Raw genomic sequence first — 24750 nt, 5'->3', positions numbered from 1 at the left:
TTTTTTTTTTTTTTTGCCTGTGCAATGAAGGATTTAATGTGCAACAGTATTTCAAAGCACCTGCTGTGATCTGACAGAGAAACCTCCTACCGCTAAAAAGCTAATTCAGAAATATTCCAACAAGGACAGATTACTTTAATGATCGAGACATCCAGTTTGAAAAGCTACCAACGACAGTCAATGGTTCCAGTTACACAGACATCATCGAAAAAACAACCTCTGGGAAGTGTTACAACCACAAGATTTACTTCTATGTAGAGGAGGAGTGGTGTTATATCAGGAGAATGTGGTTTGGATTACTGGGAAAAGAAGGTTATTGTTTTTTATTTACTTTATTTTTTTTATGCACACAGGAAAAAATAAATATACCAACAATAAAACCCTGACATCTTCATCTCAAAAATAGGTAAACAAATTTAAATCTTGTTCTCCACACAAATATCGGTGCATTTTCTCCCACTTTTCCTCTCATCGTTCCTCAACTTGTGCAACGTTAGACCTTTAACATCCACCGTAGCCCTAAATGAAGTTAAAGGAGCATTCTGAGCTCCTAACTTGAAAAACAATAGTAAAGAAGAGAAGTGAAGGAGCAGAGCGTACCACCTGAAGTGCTCTCTGACGCCACTCCCCCCCCCCCCCCCCCCCCCCCCCCAGCAGCCCCTCAGGTGGCGTCGTCGTCGTCCTCCTCATCCACGTGGTAGTTGAGCGTGATGACGGCGCTGATGAATTCTCCCAGCTCCACGAAATCAGCGATGATGATGTTGATGCCGCTTTCCCCGGGTCTTTGTGATCTGATCCACTGCATCATGCCCGGTAACGCCCTGAGAGAAATAGACAACAGAAATAGGCAAAATTACAAAAAAAATAACAGAAAAATATACAAAACATCAAAAAATTACTTATCACAGAAAAAATTACCCCAAAAACACACAAATCAACAAAAAACAATGTGAAATCACAAAAAAAAAACTACTAATACACAAAAATATACTAAACACACACAATTTCTTTTCTTTTTAAATGACTCATCACACACAAAATGACAACAGAAATAAGCAAAATTACTCCAAAAACATGCAAAACAACAAAAAAACTATGTGAAACTACAACCAAAACACAAGAATATACAAAATTACCACAGAAATAGACAAGATTACACAAAAAACACTAAATATAAAAAAAATACAAAATAACAATAAAAATAAAAAATTATTCATTACGCACAATGAGAACAAAATTACTCCATAAACACACAAAACAACAAAACACTATGCATAACAACAACCAAAACAAAAAATCTACAAAAAGACAACAAAATACACCAAATATAACATACAGTACACTCCAAAAACAAAGATGGACCCCTAAAACACAATATAGACAAAAAGCAACAACAGATAAACACACAAAAATGACCAAAAATTATGCAAAATAACCAAAACACAAAAATATACAAAATTACAAAAAAAGAGACAAAATTGCACAAAATACGTCAACGAATCACACACATAATGACAACAAAAATACTCAAAAAACATACAAAACAATGCAAAACCACAACCAATACACACGAAAAGCAGAAAAATATAGAAAATGACAAAAAATACAAAAAAAATGCAGAAAATGAGAAAAATTTACAAAAAGACAACAAAATACACAAAATATACTATACAGTATACACAAAAATAACACAAAAATGTTAAATTAAAACAAAAATGACTCAAAAGATGACTCCTAAAACACACAAACATACACAAAAGTAACAGAAAAACCTAGAAAATGACAACAAAAATATACAGAACAAAGACAAAAAGTCACAAAAACCACTGTTTCATGTATTAATGCTCGGATTGGCCATTATTTTAAATGCTGACATGAATGTTGATCATGTGAAACTCAGATCAGATACAATCACATTTCTGTGATCAAAGTTGCTGGTCCCTGCTGTTGGGTAAAGAAAAAGAGACGCAGACAGGACGGTATAGTTCACAGCACAGAGAGAGGCTTTCTATGAAACATGCGCTGTACGTGAGCTCAGAACCATCACTGTCGCTCTTTCTGCAAATCTTACAAGTCGTTGCACGCTTTGTGTGACATGCAGACGCCTGCGATGCCAGTCTGTGGCGTAGAATCAACGGGGGTAACGTGTGAAGGATGCTAACATCAAAGCAACCAAACTGCCTGTTGGGAGTCGCTCATCGTGGAATTATTACATGATTTATTCATGAGAGAAAAACGGATGGTTTGGTGCTCAGGGTTTTAACAAACTGGTGGCATTAGGATGAGGAGCGTAGGGAAGAAGAGAATAGAGTTAGGGTTTATAATATATAAATAGTGAACACACCTCTCTGTGATGGTCTCTCTCAGTCCACTGGCCACACCCTTCATCACAGTGCTGGCTTTTGGAGTGAGAACCACCTGGGAGACGAAGAACGTTCCCTTTCTCCTACAACACACACACAAAGCAGTCAGTTATTCTATCATATCAACAACTAACAACATTTTATACCAGAAAAAAAGACTAAAAGCTAAATGAAATGAAAACATTTTGGTGGAACTAATAAAAGCTGGTGTGGGAAAGGACTCTTGGTTATCTTTGAATAAAGGTGTTAGAGACCGGAGACCCCCACTTGAACACAGACATGAACATTGAAGAACAGTCATGTGGAGACAGGAGCATCTATAAAGTCAGCAAAATGATGGTCCATTGTTCTATGAATCTGTGATAACCACCTTTATTTATTTATGCATCTGAATAATATCCACTGTTATGCAGGAAGTTTACTATTATGTGCACCATAGTGCATTGAAATTTGATGAATAAGTGTGAGAAATGGGAGCAAAATGCATTAAAAAGAACAAAAACGTGGAAAGAAAAAGTGATGAAAATAGGTTAAAATATGGCGAATTTTGTGTAGCTGCATCAAAAAGGGTAAAAATAAGCAAAAATGGGCTCAAATTGTTCAGTAAATAATCTTAGTTACTTGAAGGCATCTCGTGAACAACAGTTATTGGCGTTAAAAAAGGATGTAATAACTGTAATTTACTGCCAAAGTTAAGCACGTCTCAGACTCATGTTTATCACAAATGACCTCCAGGACGCCTGAAGCCACAGCCCCATGATGCAACTGGCTCTACTTATTACTGCACATGAACTACATACTGTATATGTTGTCCTGGCCTCTTTGCACCACAGATTCCTCAGAGGTAAACTACTGAACCCACTGACCTGCGATCAGTGACCGACGCCTGAAGAAACTGCACCAGCTTCTCTGGGTCGGTGGTGTTGGCCCAGGGAGCCGGCATCATCTGCCCTGGCCACAGGAAGGGCACCTCCAGGGCCATGGGGTGGTGGTAGAAGACCAGGACCTGGTACTCCTTTTCCCACAAGTACTGTAGAGTCACCTGAGCAGACGTAAGAAAAGAAAGTAAGACACCAGCAGCATTACTTTTATAGTTAAAACACAGAGATGTCAGCATTCACAATAACGGCCAGTTTGAGCATTAACACATGAAAGAACGAGAGAACTCAGAGAGCACATAGCTCTGCCATGTTTGGATCAGTTTACCAAATTTAATTTAAATCCATTCATTTCTGTTTGAGATATCTTTGCTGAAAAACTTCTTCTGGATACTGTATCTACAGAACCTTATGGATCATCTCCAAAATTTAACACACTCTTCCTTTTGACATTGTCTATCAGCTCACCAGCTTATTTCAAATCTGTTCAGAGCTTATTCAGATATCCTGCTAACAAACATCTATCCATCCATTTTCTGAGCCGCTTGCTCTTTTTTCAGGGTCGCGGGGGTCTGCTGGTGCCTATCTCCAGCTCTCATTGGGCCTTAGACTGGGGTACACCCTGGACAGAGCGCCAGTCCGTCACAGGTCAACATACAGACACAGACAACCACTCACATTCAATCCTACAGACTCCAATCAACCTAACGGGATGTTTTTGGATTGTGGGAAGAAGCTGGGGTACCTGGAGAAAACCCATAAAGCACGGGGAGAACATGCAAACTCCACACAGAAATGACCCAAGTGTCCGCCCAAGGGCGTGAACCCAAGCAGATGCTTTTATCCAAAGTGATGTACCACACGAGCAGTTAGGGTTTAGGGACTTGCTCAACATCCCACAGGATTCAAACTTGTGACCCTCTAGTTACAAGCCCACTTCCTTAACCATGACACCACCACGCCCCTTTAGTAAAAAACCTCATACATTACCTCATAGTTGTATAACAAAGACTTTGGTATATTTTTGTATTTTCCTGTAATTTGTGAATTTTTGTTGTCACTTTGCATTTTTTCTGTCATTTTTTTTATATATTTGTTGTTTTATTCTCCATTTGTCCGTCTGTCTGTTATTGTGGATGTCTGATGTCAATTTTGGAAATGATCTGGAAGGTGTTATAGATATAGTATCCAGAAGAAGTTTTTCAACAAAGATATCTCAAACAGATACGAATGGATTGAAATGAAATTTGATGAGCTGATCTTGTTTTATGGGATTTTGTCTATTTTTGTGCTTGTATTTTTGGAGTAAATTTGTGCCTTTACTTTGGCGGTTGCACAAAATGAGGCCACCAGTTTCCCATGTCTACTTTCAACTAATGCATTCTTTTGAAATATCACTGGATGAACTGTTTGTCATTATTTATTTAAAATGAACAAACAACCTAAACTGGCATTCCCTTTGAATAAACATATAGTGCAATCACAAACATCATGTGTTTCTATGGTTACACTGTTACTAAAACTATCTGAAATTAAAGAAATAATAAGGAAACCAAATCAGCTGCAAATTATACACCAGGCTACAGTAATAAAATAACCAGATGATGTGTGTGCAGGTGAAAAATGCAATGTAATGAAACTTTTCCACTTCCGGCCTCAGAGGCCTGTCTTCACTCTGAGATTATGTTTCCTTCAGGAGCTGTTTGGACCAAAATAGGCTGAACATCAGCAGGAGAAGAACAACACTGAGGTAAGAGTCAACAAAACTAAAGTGCTGAGGATAAGTTGTTTGTATCATTATGGATAACAAAGGTTGGTATGGGAAAGTACCATGGGTCGCATGAAAATGTCTGGTAAATTTGCATGGGAACTTAAACTCTGGAATATTCAAAAATGTAAACTTATCATGGGAATTGTTTATTGTAATTACTCGGAAATAACTATCAGATCCATATAATAACTATTAGTATAATATGTATAATATAATGCAATTAAAAAACATAACATTTCAAATCGGGTTACAAAAGTTGGAAACTTTCCATGGAAACTAACAAAAATTAACAGGAAAAAAAAATTGAATTTACAAAATTGAAGATTGGCCCCAAATATATAATGTTGATAATCTAAATGATCTAAAAATATCAGCATCTGTTATTTAAAAATTACTCCCAAATTCTTGTTAATTCCAATGAATAATTTCCGTGAAATGTTTATATTTAGAATATTCTGAAAATTCTCGAGAAATTACGAGAAAACGTTTCGCCCCCTTTCAATGCTGGAAATAACGAGTCATTTGATTCCTTTTAATGTCACATCTGTTTAATTTCGCCACTAAATCATTCGTGCAAAGCTTCTGAAAACTCTATTATGCCATGTTAAAGTGCTAAAATGACATTTAGCTTAGCATTTGTTCCCTTGCTGTACAACATTCTTCCTTTTTAAAAAAACCCAAAACCAAACAAAAAACTTACAAATAGATTTCTGCGCAGAAAAACTGAATTGGAATTAATTAATTTCATCAAAGTTGTCATTTATTGAAGCTAGGAGAAAAAAGTATGAAAAGCTGGTTATGGTTATTTTGCTACATAATGCCCAGAGTGAAAAACAATGCTTGTGAAACATTAGCAGCTCTGGGGCAGCGTTTCAGTGACAGTGCCAGACTCATTCCAGCAGCAGACTACAAACTATCGCTCCACGCTGCCAGCTCCTCCCACGCCTCCTTTCACTTTGGAAGTCTCGGTGGGTGTTTAGTGGCAACTTCAACTGGTGCTCGCTAACCTTTACTAAATTTAAATTGACTTGTTTGGAAAGATGTCTTTAAATTTACACTAAAAAAACCTTATGAGGGCATTTAATCAGGCTGTGCAATGAGGAGAACTTCACCTGAGCGTAAAGCTGATTGAGACAAAGTAATTTATGTCAGATAAAGACATGATATAGGCCTCATACAGCAATAAATCATCAATCAAAAAAGATGTAAAATGTTGAAAATACTGCTGGAAAGTTTGTTTTGACTCTATTTTTGTTCTCATTAGTTCCCAGTATTCCTCGTGATATCTCCTCACTCCACCACACATTTATTTTGGCTGGATTTAGATCTTTCCAAGTAAACCCTAAAATAAACATCCAACTTTCAGTAAAAACACCAAAAATGTGTTGGGAAGTCACTTTGGCAGAGTTTTTGGAGGCAAACTCAAGAAATTACAGTAAGAATGAAATAAAAACACATCTATGCATCAGTCTACGGGTAAATGGTAAATGTAAATGGACTTGATTTATAAAGCACTTTATCCCTACACTGAAGTAGTCCCAAAGCGCTTTATATATCAGCTCATTCACCCTTTCACACACCAATGGGACAGAGCTGCCATGCAGGCGTTAGTCGACCACTGGGAGCAACTTAGGGTTCAGTGTCTTGCCCAGTGGGCGTGCACTGTAGCTGTTCCCACTCAACGTTCTGGAAGCCAAAACACAACGCTTAGGGGCGTTTCCATCTTGCAAATTTGAAGTCATAGTCTGCGTAGTAGTGTCCGGGGGAAGAGCCCTGGTAACATGCCCCGCCCATTTAACATACTGCCCTAATGACTTACGCAAGCCCAGCTACGCCAAGAACATGTTCAGATGATCTGATCATAGAGATTAGCACTAGTACTAGGAGCTCAAAAAACAGAAAAGTCAAATGGCTTCTCGGCTTTTCTTCATGATGTAACTGCTTATACTATTCACAAAGAGAGCTACGCAAGGCTGTCAATCATCGTAATATATTACATCAAATCCCGTATTTCAACCTCAAATAACGTATTTAAAACAAACTTCACAGAAAAATGAGCACTTGATCACAATGTAGGGTGATAATAAGTAATGATCATAGCAGAGTTTAGCTTTGGAAAAATTTATGTGACAAGTATTTACAGCTTGACCAAAATCCCATCCGTTATCATTGAGGAGGCGGGGTTTATGACCTATACTGCAGAAGTCAGCAGGGGGAGCTCTAAAAATAAAGCTTCACTTCCCCGTGAGTGTCCATCATCCATCTTTTTTTTACAGTCTATGGTCTTGCCCAAGGACACTTCAACACATAGACAGGTATAGACTGGGATGGGACCCCCAACCTCTCAATCAGAAGACGAGGACTCTACCACCTGACACAGCGCACCTAATCGCTCTGGACGTAGATTGGAAACGCTTCGAGACTGGTAGAAACAATCACTCTAATATTCACCACTTTGATCTACTCTAGACTTTGTTTGCGTGTTCAAACATGGAGGACTATCAGAGCAAACAAGACTGGACCCTAGAGCATTTAAAATGCTCTAGGGTCCATCGGTGTGAACGCACCCTAAGGCATTGGTTCGTACTCCTTGAATGACTGCGTGTTTCTTCCTCCATCGTCTAAGTTGAAACCTGCATCACCTTCATTAAAGCTGATATCCAGAGTTTCTGAGAAATCTACATTTATGTATCATTCTTTTGAAATGCGAACTCGTCTTTTACTATGGTCTACTGATGGTGGTCATTCATATACATTAATGCATATAAGTCCCGCCTTCATTCATGAATCCCTATATAAATGCAAGAAAGTGCTGACTTTGCCCAGCCAATAGGCTTCGACTTCCTGGAGCAGGCATCTGTCAATCAAAGTGAATGCGCGTGCACCGTCACAACATCAAACACGTTTCACTGAGCAGCATAACGTCATGGAGGAGCGCTCCAAAACTCCACTTTCTCATTCCACGATTGCCAATGTATAAAGCTTCTACTAAAAAAGAAAATAAAAGTCCGGGTACAAAGCTTGTGAATAAACATCATGACCGTAACAGAATTTATCTCAGAGCTGCTTTTCAAAGGGGGAGGAACTTGCTGCTTTTAATAGAATTCCAAACAGACCAGGATTTGGTGACATTTCTCATGTACAGGTAAAAAAATGTTTTAATCAAAAGTTATGGCACTCTAACAATAAATGTGTAGTTTTTGTAATGATGCGACTTTGTTATGTTTTGCAATGCACGTACACAAACGTAGAGGCGTGGCTTCTGGTAGATTGGCAGAGGCAGGGGAGGAAGTAGTGCTGTTGAGGGCGGGACATTGAGACATTCTTTCAGAAACTCCTGATAGCAGCTTTAAGGTCAAACCATTTCTACGCCGACATCCTTCTAAGTATGAGAGACGCTGCTGCTCATCTTCTATGCAAAAGGGCAGCACGGTGCAAAAATAATGAAGTATGATTAGAGATGTAATAACCGCCATTTAGCATGTCGAGTGATCAAAACAGAGATGGGAGTTATGCAAAGCTGAGAAAGCAATAATTAGCCAGAGACATTTCTCAATCACGTAAAAGAAACACCTGAACCAATGCTGACATTTTCTCCTTATTAATAATTACTGTCAAATGTTAAGTGAAGCTCTCACCTCGTGTGCAAAAACAACCGGGCAGAGCTTGTCCCCAAACACGTCCCGTAACATGGACACCAGTTTCTCGTGATGCAGATTCTGAACGCCGTAGAAATGGTTGAAGTCCAGGAACACCACCTCTCTGGCATGTGCTGACAGGAAACTACTGATCTGCTCTAAACCTTCTCTCACCTGGAAATAAAAAGAGAAGATGATCAATATTCAGACAAATCATTTTCAGGATAACTGCATGTCGAGACGAATAGTAAAAGTAACATCATATGTCCTCGGGCTGTGGATGCTGAGCTCCTATTCTGCATTTCAATGCACTGAAATACATCAACATCACTAAGCAACTAAATGAAAACTATCTAAACTGTGTATGCTTGATGCTGACCGTGGCGCTGAAGAGCCCGTGGGCGAAGTACAGCTCGTTGTCGGGGTCACGGGGCTTGGTGGAGATACGCAGGTCAAAGAAACGAATCCCAGCCTCCAATTGGCTGTTGAAGTTCATCGTCTGCGTCGCCAACCACTTCCTCATCAGCTTTTTGGCCACGGTGCCGAAAACAGAGACAAAGTTCTGCACTGTCTCCGGCTGCTCGGGACCAACCGGAGAGGACTCATCGATGTAGAAACTGAAAGAATCATGGGAACCTGCATAGAAGGAATACATCAGTTAGAGCACATGTGTCAAACTCATGGTCCGGGGGCCAAATCTGGCCTTTTAGAGGATCCTATTTGGCCCGCAGGAGAAAGTGAAAAAGACAGAGAAAACATGAATGATGTATGAATGAATGTGTAAATGAAACTCAACAATATTTGCAGGCGTTTGCAGCTTTCCAAGTGCTTATATCGCATGATTGCAGTCATGTTTTAATGACAAACAGTTGACAAAACACAAAATTCTTACAAACTCCTTAAATTTTCCTCAAATTATTACATAATATTTGCCAATAGAAATGTGTCACAAAATCTAGTAAATTTAAAGTGAAGACCCTGTTGGGACAGATATCTGTCACTTATTGCTTGGTTATTGTCAATTTTATTACATATTTAGTACTTTATGTATATGTACAACAGTGTAAACTAGTGCACAAATTACCTTTTTTTTCCTGCATAAAATCTGTGGCCCAAACTGTTCCATATTTGGCCCCTGAACTAAAATGAGTTTAACACCCCTGAGTTAAAGTAAAGGGGCCTGAGGCAACATGCTATCTTTACCTTTATAATATTCCAAAAAATAATATTCATGGTCGTAAAAAGCTGTCTCTTAACAAACTGCATGGTGGAGGGAAAAATAATTTAACTGCAAACCAAAAAATTACCGTAAAGGTGACATTTGTACAACATTAATCTATTTTCATACATTTTCCAATCATTGCATCATCTAAGAAAAGAATGATGCTAATAATTTATAACGAGAAGTTTAATTTAGACAAAGTTTGACCATTTCCAGCTTTAATCAACAGTTAAAGCTGCCACCCACCATCATTTTATTTTGATTAGATAAAATCAGTGCCTCATAATTCAATGAATCAAACATTATTTAAAGTAATTTAGTGCAGGGATTCTCAACCTTGGGGTCAGGGCCCCATTTGGGTTTGCGAGACACTGGGAAGGGGTTGCCAGATGCCTTCAAGAAACTAAGAATATGTTTCGGACCCTTTAGCTTTTCTTTTTTTTTTTTACCCTTTTTCTGCAATTTTACCAAACTTGCCATATTTTAACCTATTTTCATCACATTTTCTTGCCATATTTTTGCACCTTTTAATGCATTTTTGCTACATTACTGCCACTTTGGACACTTCTCCATCACAATTCAATGCCTTTTCTGAGCATTTTGTCCACTTTCAAGACATTTTCAGCACTTTTAAACCCTTTCCACCACTTTTCCCACCCATTGTTGCATATGTTGACCCATTATTGTCACTTTTAACCTGTTTTCACCATATTTTTTTTTTTTTTTTGCCAATTTAACCACATTCACAATTTGTCTTGCCCATTATTTGCCCATTTAAACTAATTGTAACTACATTTTTGTTGTAATTTTGTATATTTTTCCATAATTTTGTGTGTTTTTGTTGAGGTTTTAGTTGTCATTGGATATATTTATACATTTTTTACTTCACATGATATCACAAGAAAATACCGGGAACAAACTGGAACAAAAATGAATCGCGAGTAGCAGCTTTAACAGACTTTTAAATCGACTGTTGGCAACATAAGGCAAAGTATTTTTCCACAGATGATCATTGACAGGCAAAGATCTCCAGAGAGCGATAAATATGAAGGTGCTTTGATGAATGTGGTGACCGTGTTTATATCGATGTAGAATGACAGGCTGAATAATGTCTGTTGGTGCTCATAAAGAGCTTCCTGCTTTTATTCATCACAATGAAACACCTTTGGACAGGTACTGCGCTAAGAACTAAATCATGCGTCGTCAACCCCCACACAATGACTCATCGCTAAGTAATTATGGAGAACTGCTTCAGGCTATTGTTCCGCGTCACGTTCTGGGTTTTTCAACATATGGATTATGGTGTAGAATCTCCGTAAGAATCCCTCGCCTCTTCACCGTAAACAGTTTCTTACTGAAAATATCTAATCTTCATAATTAGCTTATATAATGCAAAATCCAATTTGGGGATTTTAATAAAACTGAACCATCTAACCAAGTGATAATTCAATCTCTCCTCAATATTTTCCAATAAGTGTTCAGTGGTTTGAATAAGCAATGAAAAAATAACATTGTAGCCATTTCTTTAGAAGGATTATAAGGTATTATATTGTGTGTCTGGGCAATATATTGAGATTCAAGATATATCGAGATTTCTATTTTGGCAATATGGAATATTACAATATTGCCTAAAACAATATATTTTTTATTTTGTATTTTATTTTGTATTAAAATACTCATTTTAGGAGTCGTTGCTTTCACTACTTCTCAAAACAGCATGAAAAGCACAGTTAGATGAATCACTGAGTGCGTCCTAACCCAGATCCTCCTCTAAACAAGCCACACTACAGAACTCACTCACACGTGCTGTCCCTTAGAGGAGAAAAAGCCAAAAGTGGCACATATTGTGCAGCTGTTTGTTAATAAATGTGCCTGTGTGTTATTCAGCATCAGCAAATTTAACCCACAATGGTCTTTCTAGTACGATGCGATTCACGGTTTGCATGTCACAATACATGATATCCTGATAAATCCTGATGTATCCTGATACTAAACAATATGATATACATTGTGATATATCGCAATATCAAAAATTACATATTTCACCTGTACAAGTACAAAATGGTATGACACACAATTTTTTAATTTTTTTTTAACTTGCAAGAATTAGTAAATGGTAACTAACTGTAATTCAAGAACCAATATCAAAAACAAGTGGTATGTTCAAACTGTCAAATTAATTTTTTTCAATCAACTTCCCGTTAAAATCCATTGAGGAGTGAGGTAGTTTAACAAGGTCTGATGGTGCGTTCACTGACACCTAGTGACAGGGAGTTTACTTGCTATGCATATGTTAGCGCAATCAAATGTTTTTGTTTTTTTTTGTTAAAAAACATGATCTAAAAAAATTTATTTTGACATTTCATTTGATTCGTATAGATAATTGTGATATATATTGCAGGATGGATTTTTTTTGAGTTAAAAATATCTAGATTCATACTGTATATTGCCATTTTGAGAGAAAAATATTATGATATAAGTTTTGCTCCATATTGCCCAGCCCTAGCTTGAGTATGATCATAGCTTTTATTCACCAGCACAACTGGAGTCTGGTGCATCGCTTCCTGTTAAGAAGGAAACCTTTCCTTTTCTGCTCGTGTGTGGATGTGAAGGTCATGTCTCCCTCTGTGTCTGTCATGTCTGTTTGAAAAGGATCAAAGAGCACACGTGTGCACGCGTGCATGTACAAATTTGCTCCTCCTGTTCTTTCAGTCACGAATCGCCCCTGAATCCGACTCAAGCGTCTCAACGACGGCTGAACCCATTCACCGGTCGGCCCCGGACCTCCAGCTTTCCACACGCTAACCTGTGTGGACAGTTGATTCCTGAGGCTGAGCATCAAAGCAGCATCAGGCTCACATAGTAGCAAAGTGTGACCTTCACTTTAGCTCGACGTAATAATGCTCTATTTTTGTCACAAGTTGCTTGATTATCTGATAATAATACTTATTTCCCTCATGAATAGTTTAATTGCTCTATCAATTAAATGCCTTTATCCTCAGGGCAAAAATACCTTCTTCACCTTACGAGAGATTCTGAATCTCAATGTTTTACTTTATTATACACAAATGTTTTTTCAAATTATCCTGATATCCAAACAAAAGACTTTGGGGAATTGGCTGCTCAAGCTGTTTGCAGGCATCTGTGACAACACAAGACAAATCTGTACACTTGAGAAGGATATTTCTGCGATTTATGTCGTGCACAACTAATCCAAGTAAAAACAGCAGCAACAGCAACCCCCTACAACACCCCCCACCCCAACAGGATCAAAGGACAAGCAGTAGAACACAGAGCAAAGCTGGGTGTCTCTTTTTTTTTTTTTACAAAAACTTTCTGCTGGATGACTCAACAGACAGTATCCATGCATTAAAAATGTCTCCTGTCGAGTGAGCAGAACATCTGTGAGATCTGCAGTGACAGATGCACAGACAGGAAACTAACACCTATGATTTATATCCTTGAGCCTAGCAATGCTTTACCATTTCTAAAGGACAACATATGCATCAGAAATTAACGTTAAACAATGTATTTAACATGTAAATTGTAGCAGTTAGCACAGGTCTCAATGAGGCAGAAAAAGATGGAGTGACTTCTCCGGGCAAGGTTATGAGATCCTGCCCTGAGTGGAGGAGTTCACAAGTGATGGAAGGATGGAGCGAGAGATGGACAGGCAATTGGTGCGAAATCTGCAGTAACGGTGACTCTGCACTAGAAATGTAACGGCATTCGGAGGCCTAGAATTTAGCAAAATAAAAAAATGGCAATTTAAAATTAAAAGGTTCAGGAAATAAAACCAAGTAAAAACATTTTTAAAGGAGCGCAGCAGAGCGATGACGAGCAAACACCACAGTCAGCGAACACACATCTGGATACAAGCCAACGTGTCCGTTGAGCGATGTTGTGTATTCTACTCCAAAACGCAGCCTTCAAATCTTTTGTTACAGAAATGAGAAGTATTTATTTTTTTTAACAGTTAGGTTGATACATTTGTTTACAGTCAAATTGTTTTTCATCAACAAAGTTTTGTTACACATTTGTTACTGTTCATTGTAAATTTTTTTCATATTTCATATCGCATCATAAGTATTTCGTATTGTGAGCCCTGTATTGTATTTCATATCGTATTTTTCGTTACACTGCACCGTTCTGTTGCGGTGAAGAGGGAGATGAGTTGAGTCCAACCACCCTACAGAAAGTCCTCTGTAGGGTGGTTGGGCTCAACTCATACAGAACGTCCTACAGAACACCCTCTGTAGGGTGGTTGGGCTCTTCCTTGAGCCACATGACGTGGCTCTGGCACCTGATTAGAACACCTCCCTGATGAGGTGTTCATGGCACGTCCCACTGATAGAAGACCCCGAGGAAGACCCAAGACACGCTGGAGAGACTATGTCTCTAGGCTGGCCTGGAAACACCTCAGAATGCCCTGGGAAGAGCTGGACCATGTGGTGAATCTCCTACTTTTGTGTTAATGCCAGATAGCGCTGCACATCTTTACAACTAAAGTCCATACGGTGTCAGTGTCGGCAGAAAAAGGGGAATGAATTAGACAGTGGCCATAACATTGTTGAATAGCTTTTGCTTTATCGAAGTCATGGTGATACATGTTACCCGAGTTTGCCGTTAAGCCCTTAAAGGCTACCTGTGATCAATTGTAGTTGCAAGCTCTAGCAAATAATCATGTTTAATAGCTTGTGAAGCAGCCAGTGTTATGAATCTGACATTCAGGGAGGTTATGGTCAGCGCCATCTTTCCTCATTAATGCCACTAAATCAAAGGATTGTGATTGGCTTAAAGTCGTAGTATTTAATGATGATATAATAATAATAATAATAATAATAAATCCCTGTATTAGCTACTATATAACTTTAAATTAACCCTCAATCCTTAAATACTGGGAAGACTTTTCCTTCAACATTGTTGCAACCAACACCTACTGCAATGATGTGAATGGGAGTGAAGGGAGCGGATGGAGGAGCGGCTTCTGTTGAACAGCTGAGACTGAGAGAACCACTAATGATGATTACATAGGAGATGATGGCATGCTTGATGGTAATAACAGTGAGTAGTGACAGTGACTGCTAAAGCTCGGCCAAATGGACTCGTGTTAATCAAGTTATTCTCATGAAATGAGCTTTTGGATATTCTAGCATCCACTAAAAAGCAAAACTTTCCAACGAGAAAGACGAGGAGAGGGCAAACGTTTCGATGAGGCTGAATTATTTCACTTCTTCTGATATAAACTCAATTACCTGTCTGTGCTGCGGCAGAAACAGGGAAACCGGTTTACTTCCATCTGGTTTCCAAAGATAGAGGTTTCAACAAGTGTCTTGCTAATTTTAAACTAGTGGCAATCTTTGCATTTCAACATTTCTCACATTTAATGGGTGCTTTCACACCGGTTACTGGAGTAGAGACTTCTCTCGGCAGAGAAACAGAAACCTGAAGAAGAGGCTCTCATCTATGGGTCAAAGCCAGCGCTGTAGAGTGCTCACAAACTTCTTCCTTCTCCGTTTGTTCTTTACCAATATTCAACAATGGAGCAGCAACAAGTTGTCGTGCTTTTGCACCGTCGCGGGTTATTCTGATCATCCACAATGCCGTGTGTTCAACATCATCTCTGATACTTCCTGGTGTTTAGTCTGCACCGGGCGTGGTTGTGTTCACAGTGTACCAAATCGCTCTAGCCTTACATTAGAAATGCTTAGAGAATCAATCGCTCTAGGAGTTAGGGATAGGTATCTTTCACATTTGAACCAATACTCGGTACCAGTGAATTAGTATAGGCACTCAACTAGAGCGGCTGTGCCCGTCCTGCTTTCTGAAAGCAGAGTCAACATCTCTCAGTTACCCCTCTTCGGCCAAAAGAACCGAGTTTTTGTTCGGTGCTATTGCTAGTGCCAGAAGTTTGTTGGTTCTAAGCCTGGTTGTTTTAAAGACCTGGGAATGCTAACGTTTTAAACGCTTGCGGGTCTGTCGGTGTGAAGGCACCATATACCACCGATATCGGAGTGACGGCATATCACGATGAACATGATAAACAAAGCAGAACAAAAATGTCGTCCGGCCATTCACCGTCTTCCTCATCTGGTGAAAAAATCAAAAGACATCACATTAAGAATGAAATAAAAACACTCCTCAAATAAACTTTTCTGCTATGGTGCAGTCTTTGAATTCCTCTACAGGACTCCAAATCCCGCAAGGCACCAAACCTTTCTGAAGTTCAAATCTTAGGACCCTTAGTAAAGAAGCCCAATGTTTATGGTGAGTCAACAACAAAACCTTTGAGTAGCAATTAACCTTGGACATTAGTTTGTTAGTAAATCCCTATTGGAGGATTTATGAGAACAGCTTTTGAAGGACACACAGGTACAGTTTTAATAATGTGAGATACGTGGTTAAGCAGCTTTAAAAGGCTCCAATCCCCCTTTGGATGGATGGATGGATGGACACCAACACTAACCCCTTCTCCTTCATGAAGTTACATCACCAGTTTTTATTTATTTAACTTGGTTTTAAAGGTTTCAGACTACCTTTCTCTTGCTCCCCATGAGAATCACCAAAACAAACCCTTCCCTGCTGAAGGATTTGTTTTTATTGCCTGTTATTCTGTGTTAGCTTTAATATCTGCTCTCATCCATTCCCCTCGACCACAGCTAAGCTATTCATTTCTTACCTTAAGCCTTACGCATTCACAGTGAGACCCTCAAGAGGCTAAAGACTCCTCTAAGCCTTTTGAAAATCTGATAGTATTGTATCATGTGGGGCCGGGCACTGTATTACTGAGTCACTGCAACCTTCAGCAGCTGGATAGGTGCAAATAACGCCATGCACCACAACACATTTATCACAGACTAGAGCAGTGGTTCTCAACATTTTTGGGCCCAAGTTCCCAAGTTTTTCTTATTTCTGAATCCAACATTTTGTCTTAGAATACTGTGAAAAAACAACTATAGAGCACAATGTTGGAATTAATAACACACACATTTAAAAGAAAAAAACAAACTAATTTTGTAAATAAGTGGAATAAAACCATATCATCTCTGGTCATCTCCTGCCACACCCCTTGTATTTTCAGTTCATATTCTAGTCGAGATCATTTCCATCATCATTATTGTGATTATCATTTTTAATTAAAAAAAATAAACATTATAAAACTCCATATGTTAATGCTTTCATTTGTACCCTCTGTAGTGCCGTTGCATACCACTGGGGTACATGTACCCCATTTGAGAAATACTGGTATAGGCATTAGTTGACAAGCATGTTTAATTATAACTCTGCCAAGTCAAACCGTGAGTTAGAAATGTTTTCAATCAACAACAATTCATCAAATGCAACCACATTAAACACAGTCACACATTAAATGTTAGTTTTTGGAAGTTTTGGTTTGATTTCTTCCATATGAATCAACAACAGAACAGCACATTTAGTTCTTCCACAACAAACTGTTTGAAAAAAGGGATGACTACATGATTTGTATCTATTGTATGTTTACATTCAGATTCAAAGCAAATTTTTAATTAGATAAGACTTAATGTAGGCCTCATGGATCAGTAAATCAAAGATAATTTGCTAAAAAAAAAAAGAAAATGTAAAAGGTTTCAATTGCTGCTTGAACGTTTGTTTTGATCTCCACTGAAAACACTCTCTTACTGACATTGTTAGAATTGCATTATCGGATGTGAAGTCCTGTAGATGGATGCAAAGAAGTTCAGAAGTTTTTTTTACCAGCGTTTGTCTGTCTATCCGTCCATCTGTCTGTTAATGTGGATGCTTATTTGCAGGATAACTTTAAAAAGTTCTGAACTAATTTAAATGAAATTTGGTGAGCTGATAGACAATGTCAAAAGGAAGAACGAGTTTGATTTTGGAGATGATCCAGAAGGTACTATAGCTACAGTATCCAGAAGAAACCAATGTCTTGTCATCAAGCTCTGCAGAAGCATGACAACGTGCCATTCAGTTTATTCAGGTGTGTTGGAGGAGGGACACATCTAAAAGTCTCAGGAATCCAGCCCTCGAGGACTGGAGTTGCCCACCCCTGATCAAATCTGTAACTGTTTAAGGTGATTATTTTAGCACAGGAAATTAGTACGACTGACAAGCAGGTGCAGACACACGCAGAAATCCGCTGCAGTAAATGTTGACACAAAACACAGCAGAGATGGGAAAAAAAAATGCTCCAGTTAATCTTCCTCGTATAAGAAAATTATTCAAATAAAACAATAGTCAATATTAACAGTCACTGAATGAGAAAATAAAGTGTGTGTGAGGGAGAGAAAAAGCTGGATGCCTGAAGCCGGTGTGGAGTCTGTGTGTCCGCTGCGCTGCAGAGCCAGAGGGTCGCTGTGCGCGGACCTCCATGGATGTTGCTTCTGTGTCTTTCTCTCCATGTTTTGATCGTCAAAAAACTCTTGCATCGTGTTAATGTCAGGCCAGAATCAGCTGATCAGATGCGTAATTTACGCAGTAATGGACCAATGTTCACATACAGTATGAGTGTGCGTCACACAGCGCTGCTCAGACCCGCTGGATGATGGTCAGAAGATCATCTTCAAATGGTGCTGATTGACTGATTTACAAACTCAGCTGCTGCATTAAATCAGATCAACGGCAGATCATTAGGACGTTTTCTGTCCAAATCTGCCTATTTTTCATGGACTGATCATTGATTTATTGACCTGTGAGGTCATCATTGTGTCATTATGTGATAAAAGAAAATAGTTATCGACTCCAGCAGCTTTAACTATAAAAAAAGGACGCTTTGGTCCCAAAATGCTGAAAATTCACTTTTAATTATGGTGGTGAGGGAAAGTTGTCAGCTTTCCTGAGCTGCGACTGAAGCTCGTCTCATGGTAACACAATCAAAGAGAAAAATATTTACTGTGTCCCTTTGAAACGCTGAGAGCGAAGTCGTCTGCAGTCCTGAAACAGCAGATCTATCAATAGCTACGAAATAAAACCCACAAATAAATAAAAAACTAACAGCTCACCATGGCCCCCCACTGATCTGCAGGAGAGAAAATACTCTCCCTTCCCAGCTTCAATAAATTACTCTTTACTTTCATCTCCTCCTTTTTTAATTTCCCCCCAATGAGCCATCGTGTAGAAGAAGAAAACATTTCCAGCACAGCGTGAGGCTAAAAGGCACACGACTGAATCTCATCATGTTTCTATAAGATAAATACTGCGATGGTTTACACACAGGTAGGATTAAGAATGTACATACTACATAATAAATGACATAATCATGAGTCAAGGGTTAATGAATCCCCCTTTACTTGGCAGTTAAAGAAACAAAGAGCTAAGTTTATCCTGCTGCTGAGATGGATTAAAACCAGATCTCCTTCTCGTCTGTTTGTTGGTTTCAAGGACAAACTCTTTCTGCATTTCACATTGTATCTTTCAGTCGACTGTGTCGCAGGAAATAAATAACACTCTTTAGCATAAAAAATGATGCCAAAAGTTGATTTATTTGATTGTTTTGTGATTAGGCTTTACAGTTATCCACTTCTCACAGTAGGGCTGGGCGGTATGACCAGAAAATTCTTTATGCATATTCAGGTGTTCACAGCATTTTCTACTGGTTAAGAGATGAATGACTGCAGTAGATTGACTTAGGATGGTCTATTTTACTGTAATGATGAGTGAATATTGTAGAATAATTCCACACTAGTAGTTATACAAGTTTGCAACAGCAGCCCAATGGCTCTTTGCCACGCTAGCTTAGCATTAGCTTGATTGCTAGCTTTAAATGCTGCATACTCAGTAGTGTGTTGGTTTCTTATGGTGAATAAAGTAGGGTTTTGTTTGCAGCTCCACCAGGACTTATTTCCGCGTTACGGGAATTACAAATTGTGATCATTTGCCCTCTTTTTTTGAGTATTACTGCCGACATGCTAAGCTAACCGTGCCTCCGTGTCCGTGAGTGTTGTTCTCCTGTAGCAGAGGCATGCACATGCTCACATGCAGCTTCAGAGCTTTCAATTGTGTCTTTCTGATCCATTTACACGCATAATTTACACCGTAACTAACACCAGGGCGCTACTGTTTACCTTCATATTTAGAAGTGCAACGTTGAAAAGGGTCCGGTCTGAAATGAGGCGCAGCGTAGCGTTTTGAAAGTTGTGTAATCAAATATACCAGTATGGCTGTATATTGAAAATTCACATCATAACAAAAATATATAACGGTATTCGGTATGAACCGGTATACTGCCCAGCCCTATCTCACAGGCTATCAGCTCTATGGTGTACCACAGGGTTATGTAATGAATTCTGACTCTTTTTTAATTGACGATTAGTTTTAAAGTGTAAGTACACCCTAAAACCATTTTTTTGTGCTGAATAAATCTATGATTAGGTAAGTAAGATTAGGTAAGTATTTAAATGTAGTGTTTTTAGTTTTAAAATGAGTGAAAACCTATCCTTGAGGCCTGCGTTCAGATGTGGAAAACAGACAATTGTTCTCTTTGTCTCTATGAGTATAAAGCTGGGCTTTGAAAAGCATATTTGTAGCTAAATCATTGTGAAAATGCTTGAGAACATGCATGAAACCTTGTCGAGATGCACCTATTTGTCATTCTGAATCTCCAAAAGAATCTAAAGCAAATTTGTTGAAAGAAATTACATAATTTTTCTCAAACTCAAGAGGGGAAAGTCAAGGATTTTGATGTTTGCCTTTGTTTTGTTGTTGTTTTTTGTCCAGTTAGGTAGTTTTACCTGTGAATGGCACAGAAGTAAAGGTTATTTGTGATATAATTGTGTTTTTGCCCTTTTTATATGAGTATAAACAATAAAAGTTTATGTTTTGATTGTACAGGTTTTTTTTAATAAAATGTTTTGACAGTTTAAAAAAAAGGAATCTAAAGCAATCATTCATTGACCTAGTCAATGTTGGAGCTGCTTTTTATGCTGTCAGTAATGATAAAACCTATGATTATTAACCCGATTGGACAATTTATTTTACGATAACTCCCTATTTACATCTATTAAAGTGGATTCACTTCAAATCACTTAGTTAAGTAGTTTTAAGTCCATTTATTAGACAACAGAGCCCTCTATAGCAGATGGGCCACATTATGAACATTTAGCATTTGGAAAAATGACCAATCAGAGCCTTAAAGGGGACATATCATGGTTTTAAATCCTTCCTTTTTACATATAAATCATACAGTTGTGGTCTATATAAAGCGGAACTGCAATGCTTGGGTTTGAATTCCTCATTATTATAGCTCCACCCCTTTTCTACCCCTTTTCTGATGTGCTTCTGAGAGCAACTCGTTTTGGTGCGGTCTCTTTAAATGCAAATGAGACACGCCAAACCCCGCCCCCTCTTCAGGTGACACTCGGTTCAACTCCACCCTGCTCGGCCATTTTTGTAGTTTGATAGAAGAGATACGGCTATGTAGCGGCGCATAAACTTTTTATTCAGAGGTTATTTACAAAATGTCAACAACATTAGACTTGTCCATCCAGTCTTACATGTTTGAGCCAGAGTCTGACCCAGTGGAGCGAGATGAAAATGAAGGTGATGAACCTGCAGAACCCTAACAAGTGAGCTAACGCTAGCGCCAAGCTAACGTCACAAAATGCATTTTAATACAGTCTTTTCAAAGACAAAAACGGCAAAATGAAATGACTAACTTTAGACTTAAATTAAATCACGTAGGCCATATCATCAAGGATCTAAAACGAGCACACAGCGCTAACATATGAAGTCTGAAGATGGTGCAACTGCTAATGCATTTGATTTTTTCTGTACTTCTAAGCACTCTAAATATACAACAAAATGCATTTAAGGGCTAAAAAAGTGGATTTAGCATATGTCCCCTTTAACACAGGAAACAACAAATAGTTTAGTCTGTTTTTCTGTTAATTGTGTGTGTTTTTGGAGGAACTTAGTTTATTATTTTGTCATTTTTCAGTCAATTCGTTTATTTCGGTTGTCATCTTGTGTGTTTTTGTTGCCAGTCAATCTGTGAATTTTTGTTCTTGTTTTGTGTAATTTTTCTCTCATTTTGTATTACTGTGTTGTTGTCTTGTGTGTCTGTGTTGTCATTCTGTGTTTTTTATTGTCATTGTGTGTGGTTTTTGAGTCATTAATTTGTATTTCTGGTGACATTTTGTTAATTTTTCACTTGTTTTTTACATATTTGTAGACGCCTTGTGTGTTTTTCTATCATTTTGTGTATTTATAGAAAAACATTGTGTGTTTATTTTGGCGGCGGCACAAAATTAGGCCAAAGACTGCATGTGTGTGGCCTTGTCTGCTCTATATATTTTAACTTTCTTTACCTTTAGTTTGCATCCACATGTGTTTTGACTTCATATACAAGCCTTAAATAATAAAGAACTGTTTGTAATGGAGAATCTCATGAATCATTAGAGCTGGGTTGGCAGTAACAGAGCATGTTTCTGAACAAAAAAAATTCATGGCAGACGCTGAACTATTGTCTCCTTTTATGTTTGTCTGTCCCAGTTTTATTCCTGCTTGAGGACGGAATTGAATCCTTTTGAAAAGAAATGAAAGACGCCCAAAAAAAGGCGCACACACGGCTTCTGCTGCCGCTGCTAAAATAAGCTTGGATGAAATCCTTTAGATTTAGGATTTCTCTAAACAAACATGAAACCAAATGTGTGCGAACATGTCGAGCTTTGCTAAGTGTTTACAGAATCTGTATCCAAATGTGATTTTAAAAGCTAATGAAACAGGAGCAAGTGTCTGTGTAACGATTCATCCATTGGATCATGAATCGTTTCATATTCCTACAATCCAACTACATCGATCTTTACTCGGCAAGTTGGCCTTCCATTAATCAATCTAAAATTGTTTATAGTTTATTCCGATAAAAGAAAATAACGCATTGGATTTAAGCACGGCAGACTTTATATGGATGTGTTTTAAAGCTCTTTTAATAATAAAGACGTTCCGGCCGACTCACTGCAGTAGCGGTGGTAGCGTTAGCTTGTTAGCATTAGCTCGGCAGAAGCCTCATGAGAACATGCTCATTTAAACTGAAAAGATATTGGTTGGACTTCAGTGTTGATATTAATATTGTAATATTTTGATGTATAAAAACATGTATAAAACTATGCAAATTCAATAGATCTCCACGATATTAGCAATATAATTTTCTTCAATTTTTTTCTCAAAAATATCCACAAATGAATATAAGAAGAATTGGTCACAAAATCAATGAAATTGTGAAGTGAAGATCCTGCAGGGACTGATATCTGTCAAGTGTTGATTAAATATTGTCGTGCCTCACATACTTTGTGTATCATTTATATCTGGAACCACAAACCAGGCCACATTAATGTTGAAATAGCTCGTTTTCCCACCTTCAATCAGCAGCTTACTAGAGATCAAACTGAAATGAGTTTGACACATGTGCCATGTTGTTACATGAAACAACAGGAATCTATGAAACATCTGCTGAACTGTCCAGTATTCTGGGATTTATTTCACTCATTGAATTATTATTTTGGATAAAAAGGTAATGAACTGATTTTATTGAATCGTTTCAGATAGAGTCAAATTATTGCTAAAACGAATTGTCTCTAGGAGAGAGAGAGAGAGAGAGAGAGAGAGAGAGAGAGAGAGAATGACAGATCAATTGTTGTGATTCAATAATATCAGGAGGTGACGCCATGCACTGTCGGTGAAGAAAATGCAAAAAATGACTCCATAAACACATAAAACAACAATAAAACAATACAGAATGGGGGAAAAAAAATACACAAAATGACCACAAAATATCACAAAGATGAGCGAAATACACAAAATGAAGACAAAGGTCCATTAAAAAAAATTGCAAATTACACAAAATGACTCCAAAAACACACAAAACAATACAAAATGGGATGAAAATTAAACAAAAGACAACAAAAATGAGCTAAATACACAAAATGACAACAAAAGTCCATTAAAAATGTGCAAAATAGACAAAATTACTACAACAAAGCAACAAAGAAGTAGGAAAGAAACCCACAAATTGACAACAAAACTCCACAAAAATGATGCAAAAAAGCAAAATGACAACAAGAATTGCTACAACCTTAGGAGAGAGAGAGATGTGATTTATAGTGATTCAGTAACATGAGGAGGTGACGCCATGCACCATTCATATTGATTAGTGATTAGTAAATAATGATGATTATTTGCATTGGTTTAATCAGAGTTGGTCACATGTTGTAATGTAAATCCATCCTGACACAGTGAGAGGTGACAGGGAGGAAAAAATGATGAGATATTAGAAAAAAAGAAGAGTTGAAGGTGTGATGATGATATTAGCCTCTAATAATTACACATCCATCAGATCCATAGTGTATACTGGGATCTATACAGTTTGATTGGAGCACATGGATTAGATGATGTGGCCACCACCCAGTGTACACACTACAAGTCACACACACACACACACACTTTACATATCAGCATCAATCATTGCGCAACAGGTCTGGTTTCCTCCTTTGTCCTTCATCCACATGGAAAGTAACACGTTCAGACTGACACGAGGAAACCGCCTTAAAAACTAGTTTATTAAAGCACAACGCGCGTGTCTAGTGTTTATTAGCCGTTCATTACATACGGAGGTTTAAAAGCGTTGACAGCGGAGAACCTACCGGGGATTGCCAGGTTGGTGAGCGGGATGCTGTGCATGCTCTGCGGTAAACTTGCCATCCAGTCCACGAAGCGCAGGTTGCTGGTTCTCCCGTGAGACGAAGCCATGCTGCTGAGCCTCGAGCTCCGTGTGTAGCGGAGCGGAGGCTGCGCGAGCCCGCGCCTCTACTGCTGACACACACACACACAGACACACACACACACTGAGACACACACACACACACACACACACACCCTGAGACACACA

The 24750-nt window shown here is 38.3% G+C and overlaps 1 protein-coding gene across 1 annotated transcript; it reads right to left on the bottom strand.

The window, feature by feature from the left end:
- plcxd3 (phosphatidylinositol-specific phospholipase C, X domain containing 3) lies at positions 1-24750 on the bottom strand. Its single transcript, XM_028458684.1, has 6 exons — positions 24506-24750; positions 9030-9286; positions 8651-8824; positions 3230-3405; positions 2345-2446; positions 1-821 (listed from the first exon to the last, which is right to left on the bottom strand). Exons 1-6 carry the CDS (start codon positions 24609-24611, stop codon positions 662-664), a joined length of 975 nt encoding a protein of 324 aa, XP_028314485.1. The 5' UTR covers positions 24612-24750; the 3' UTR covers positions 1-661.

Source organism: Gouania willdenowi, chromosome 9 (assembly GCF_900634775.1).
Source record: "Gouania willdenowi chromosome 9, fGouWil2.1, whole genome shotgun sequence".
Classification (NCBI taxonomy): Eukaryota; Metazoa; Chordata; class Actinopteri; order Blenniiformes; family Gobiesocidae; genus Gouania; species Gouania willdenowi.
This window is presented reverse-complemented; position numbering and strand designations above follow the sequence as displayed.

Excerpts from the sequence above, each read along its gene's own strand:
- plcxd3 (XM_028458684.1), bottom strand. The coding sequence starts at position 24,611 with ATGGCTTCGTCTCACGGGAGAACCAGCAACCTGCGCTTCGTGGACTGG. Across the intron at positions 9,287-24,505 it reads CACCAACCTGGCAATCCCCG|GTTCCCATGATTCTTTCAGT; the intron begins GTAGGTTCTCCG and ends CCTTCTATGCAG. Across the intron at positions 3,406-8,650 it reads CGGTTGTTTTTGCACACGAG|GTGACTCTACAGTACTTGTG; the intron begins GTGAGAGCTTCA and ends ACGTCTGCTCAG.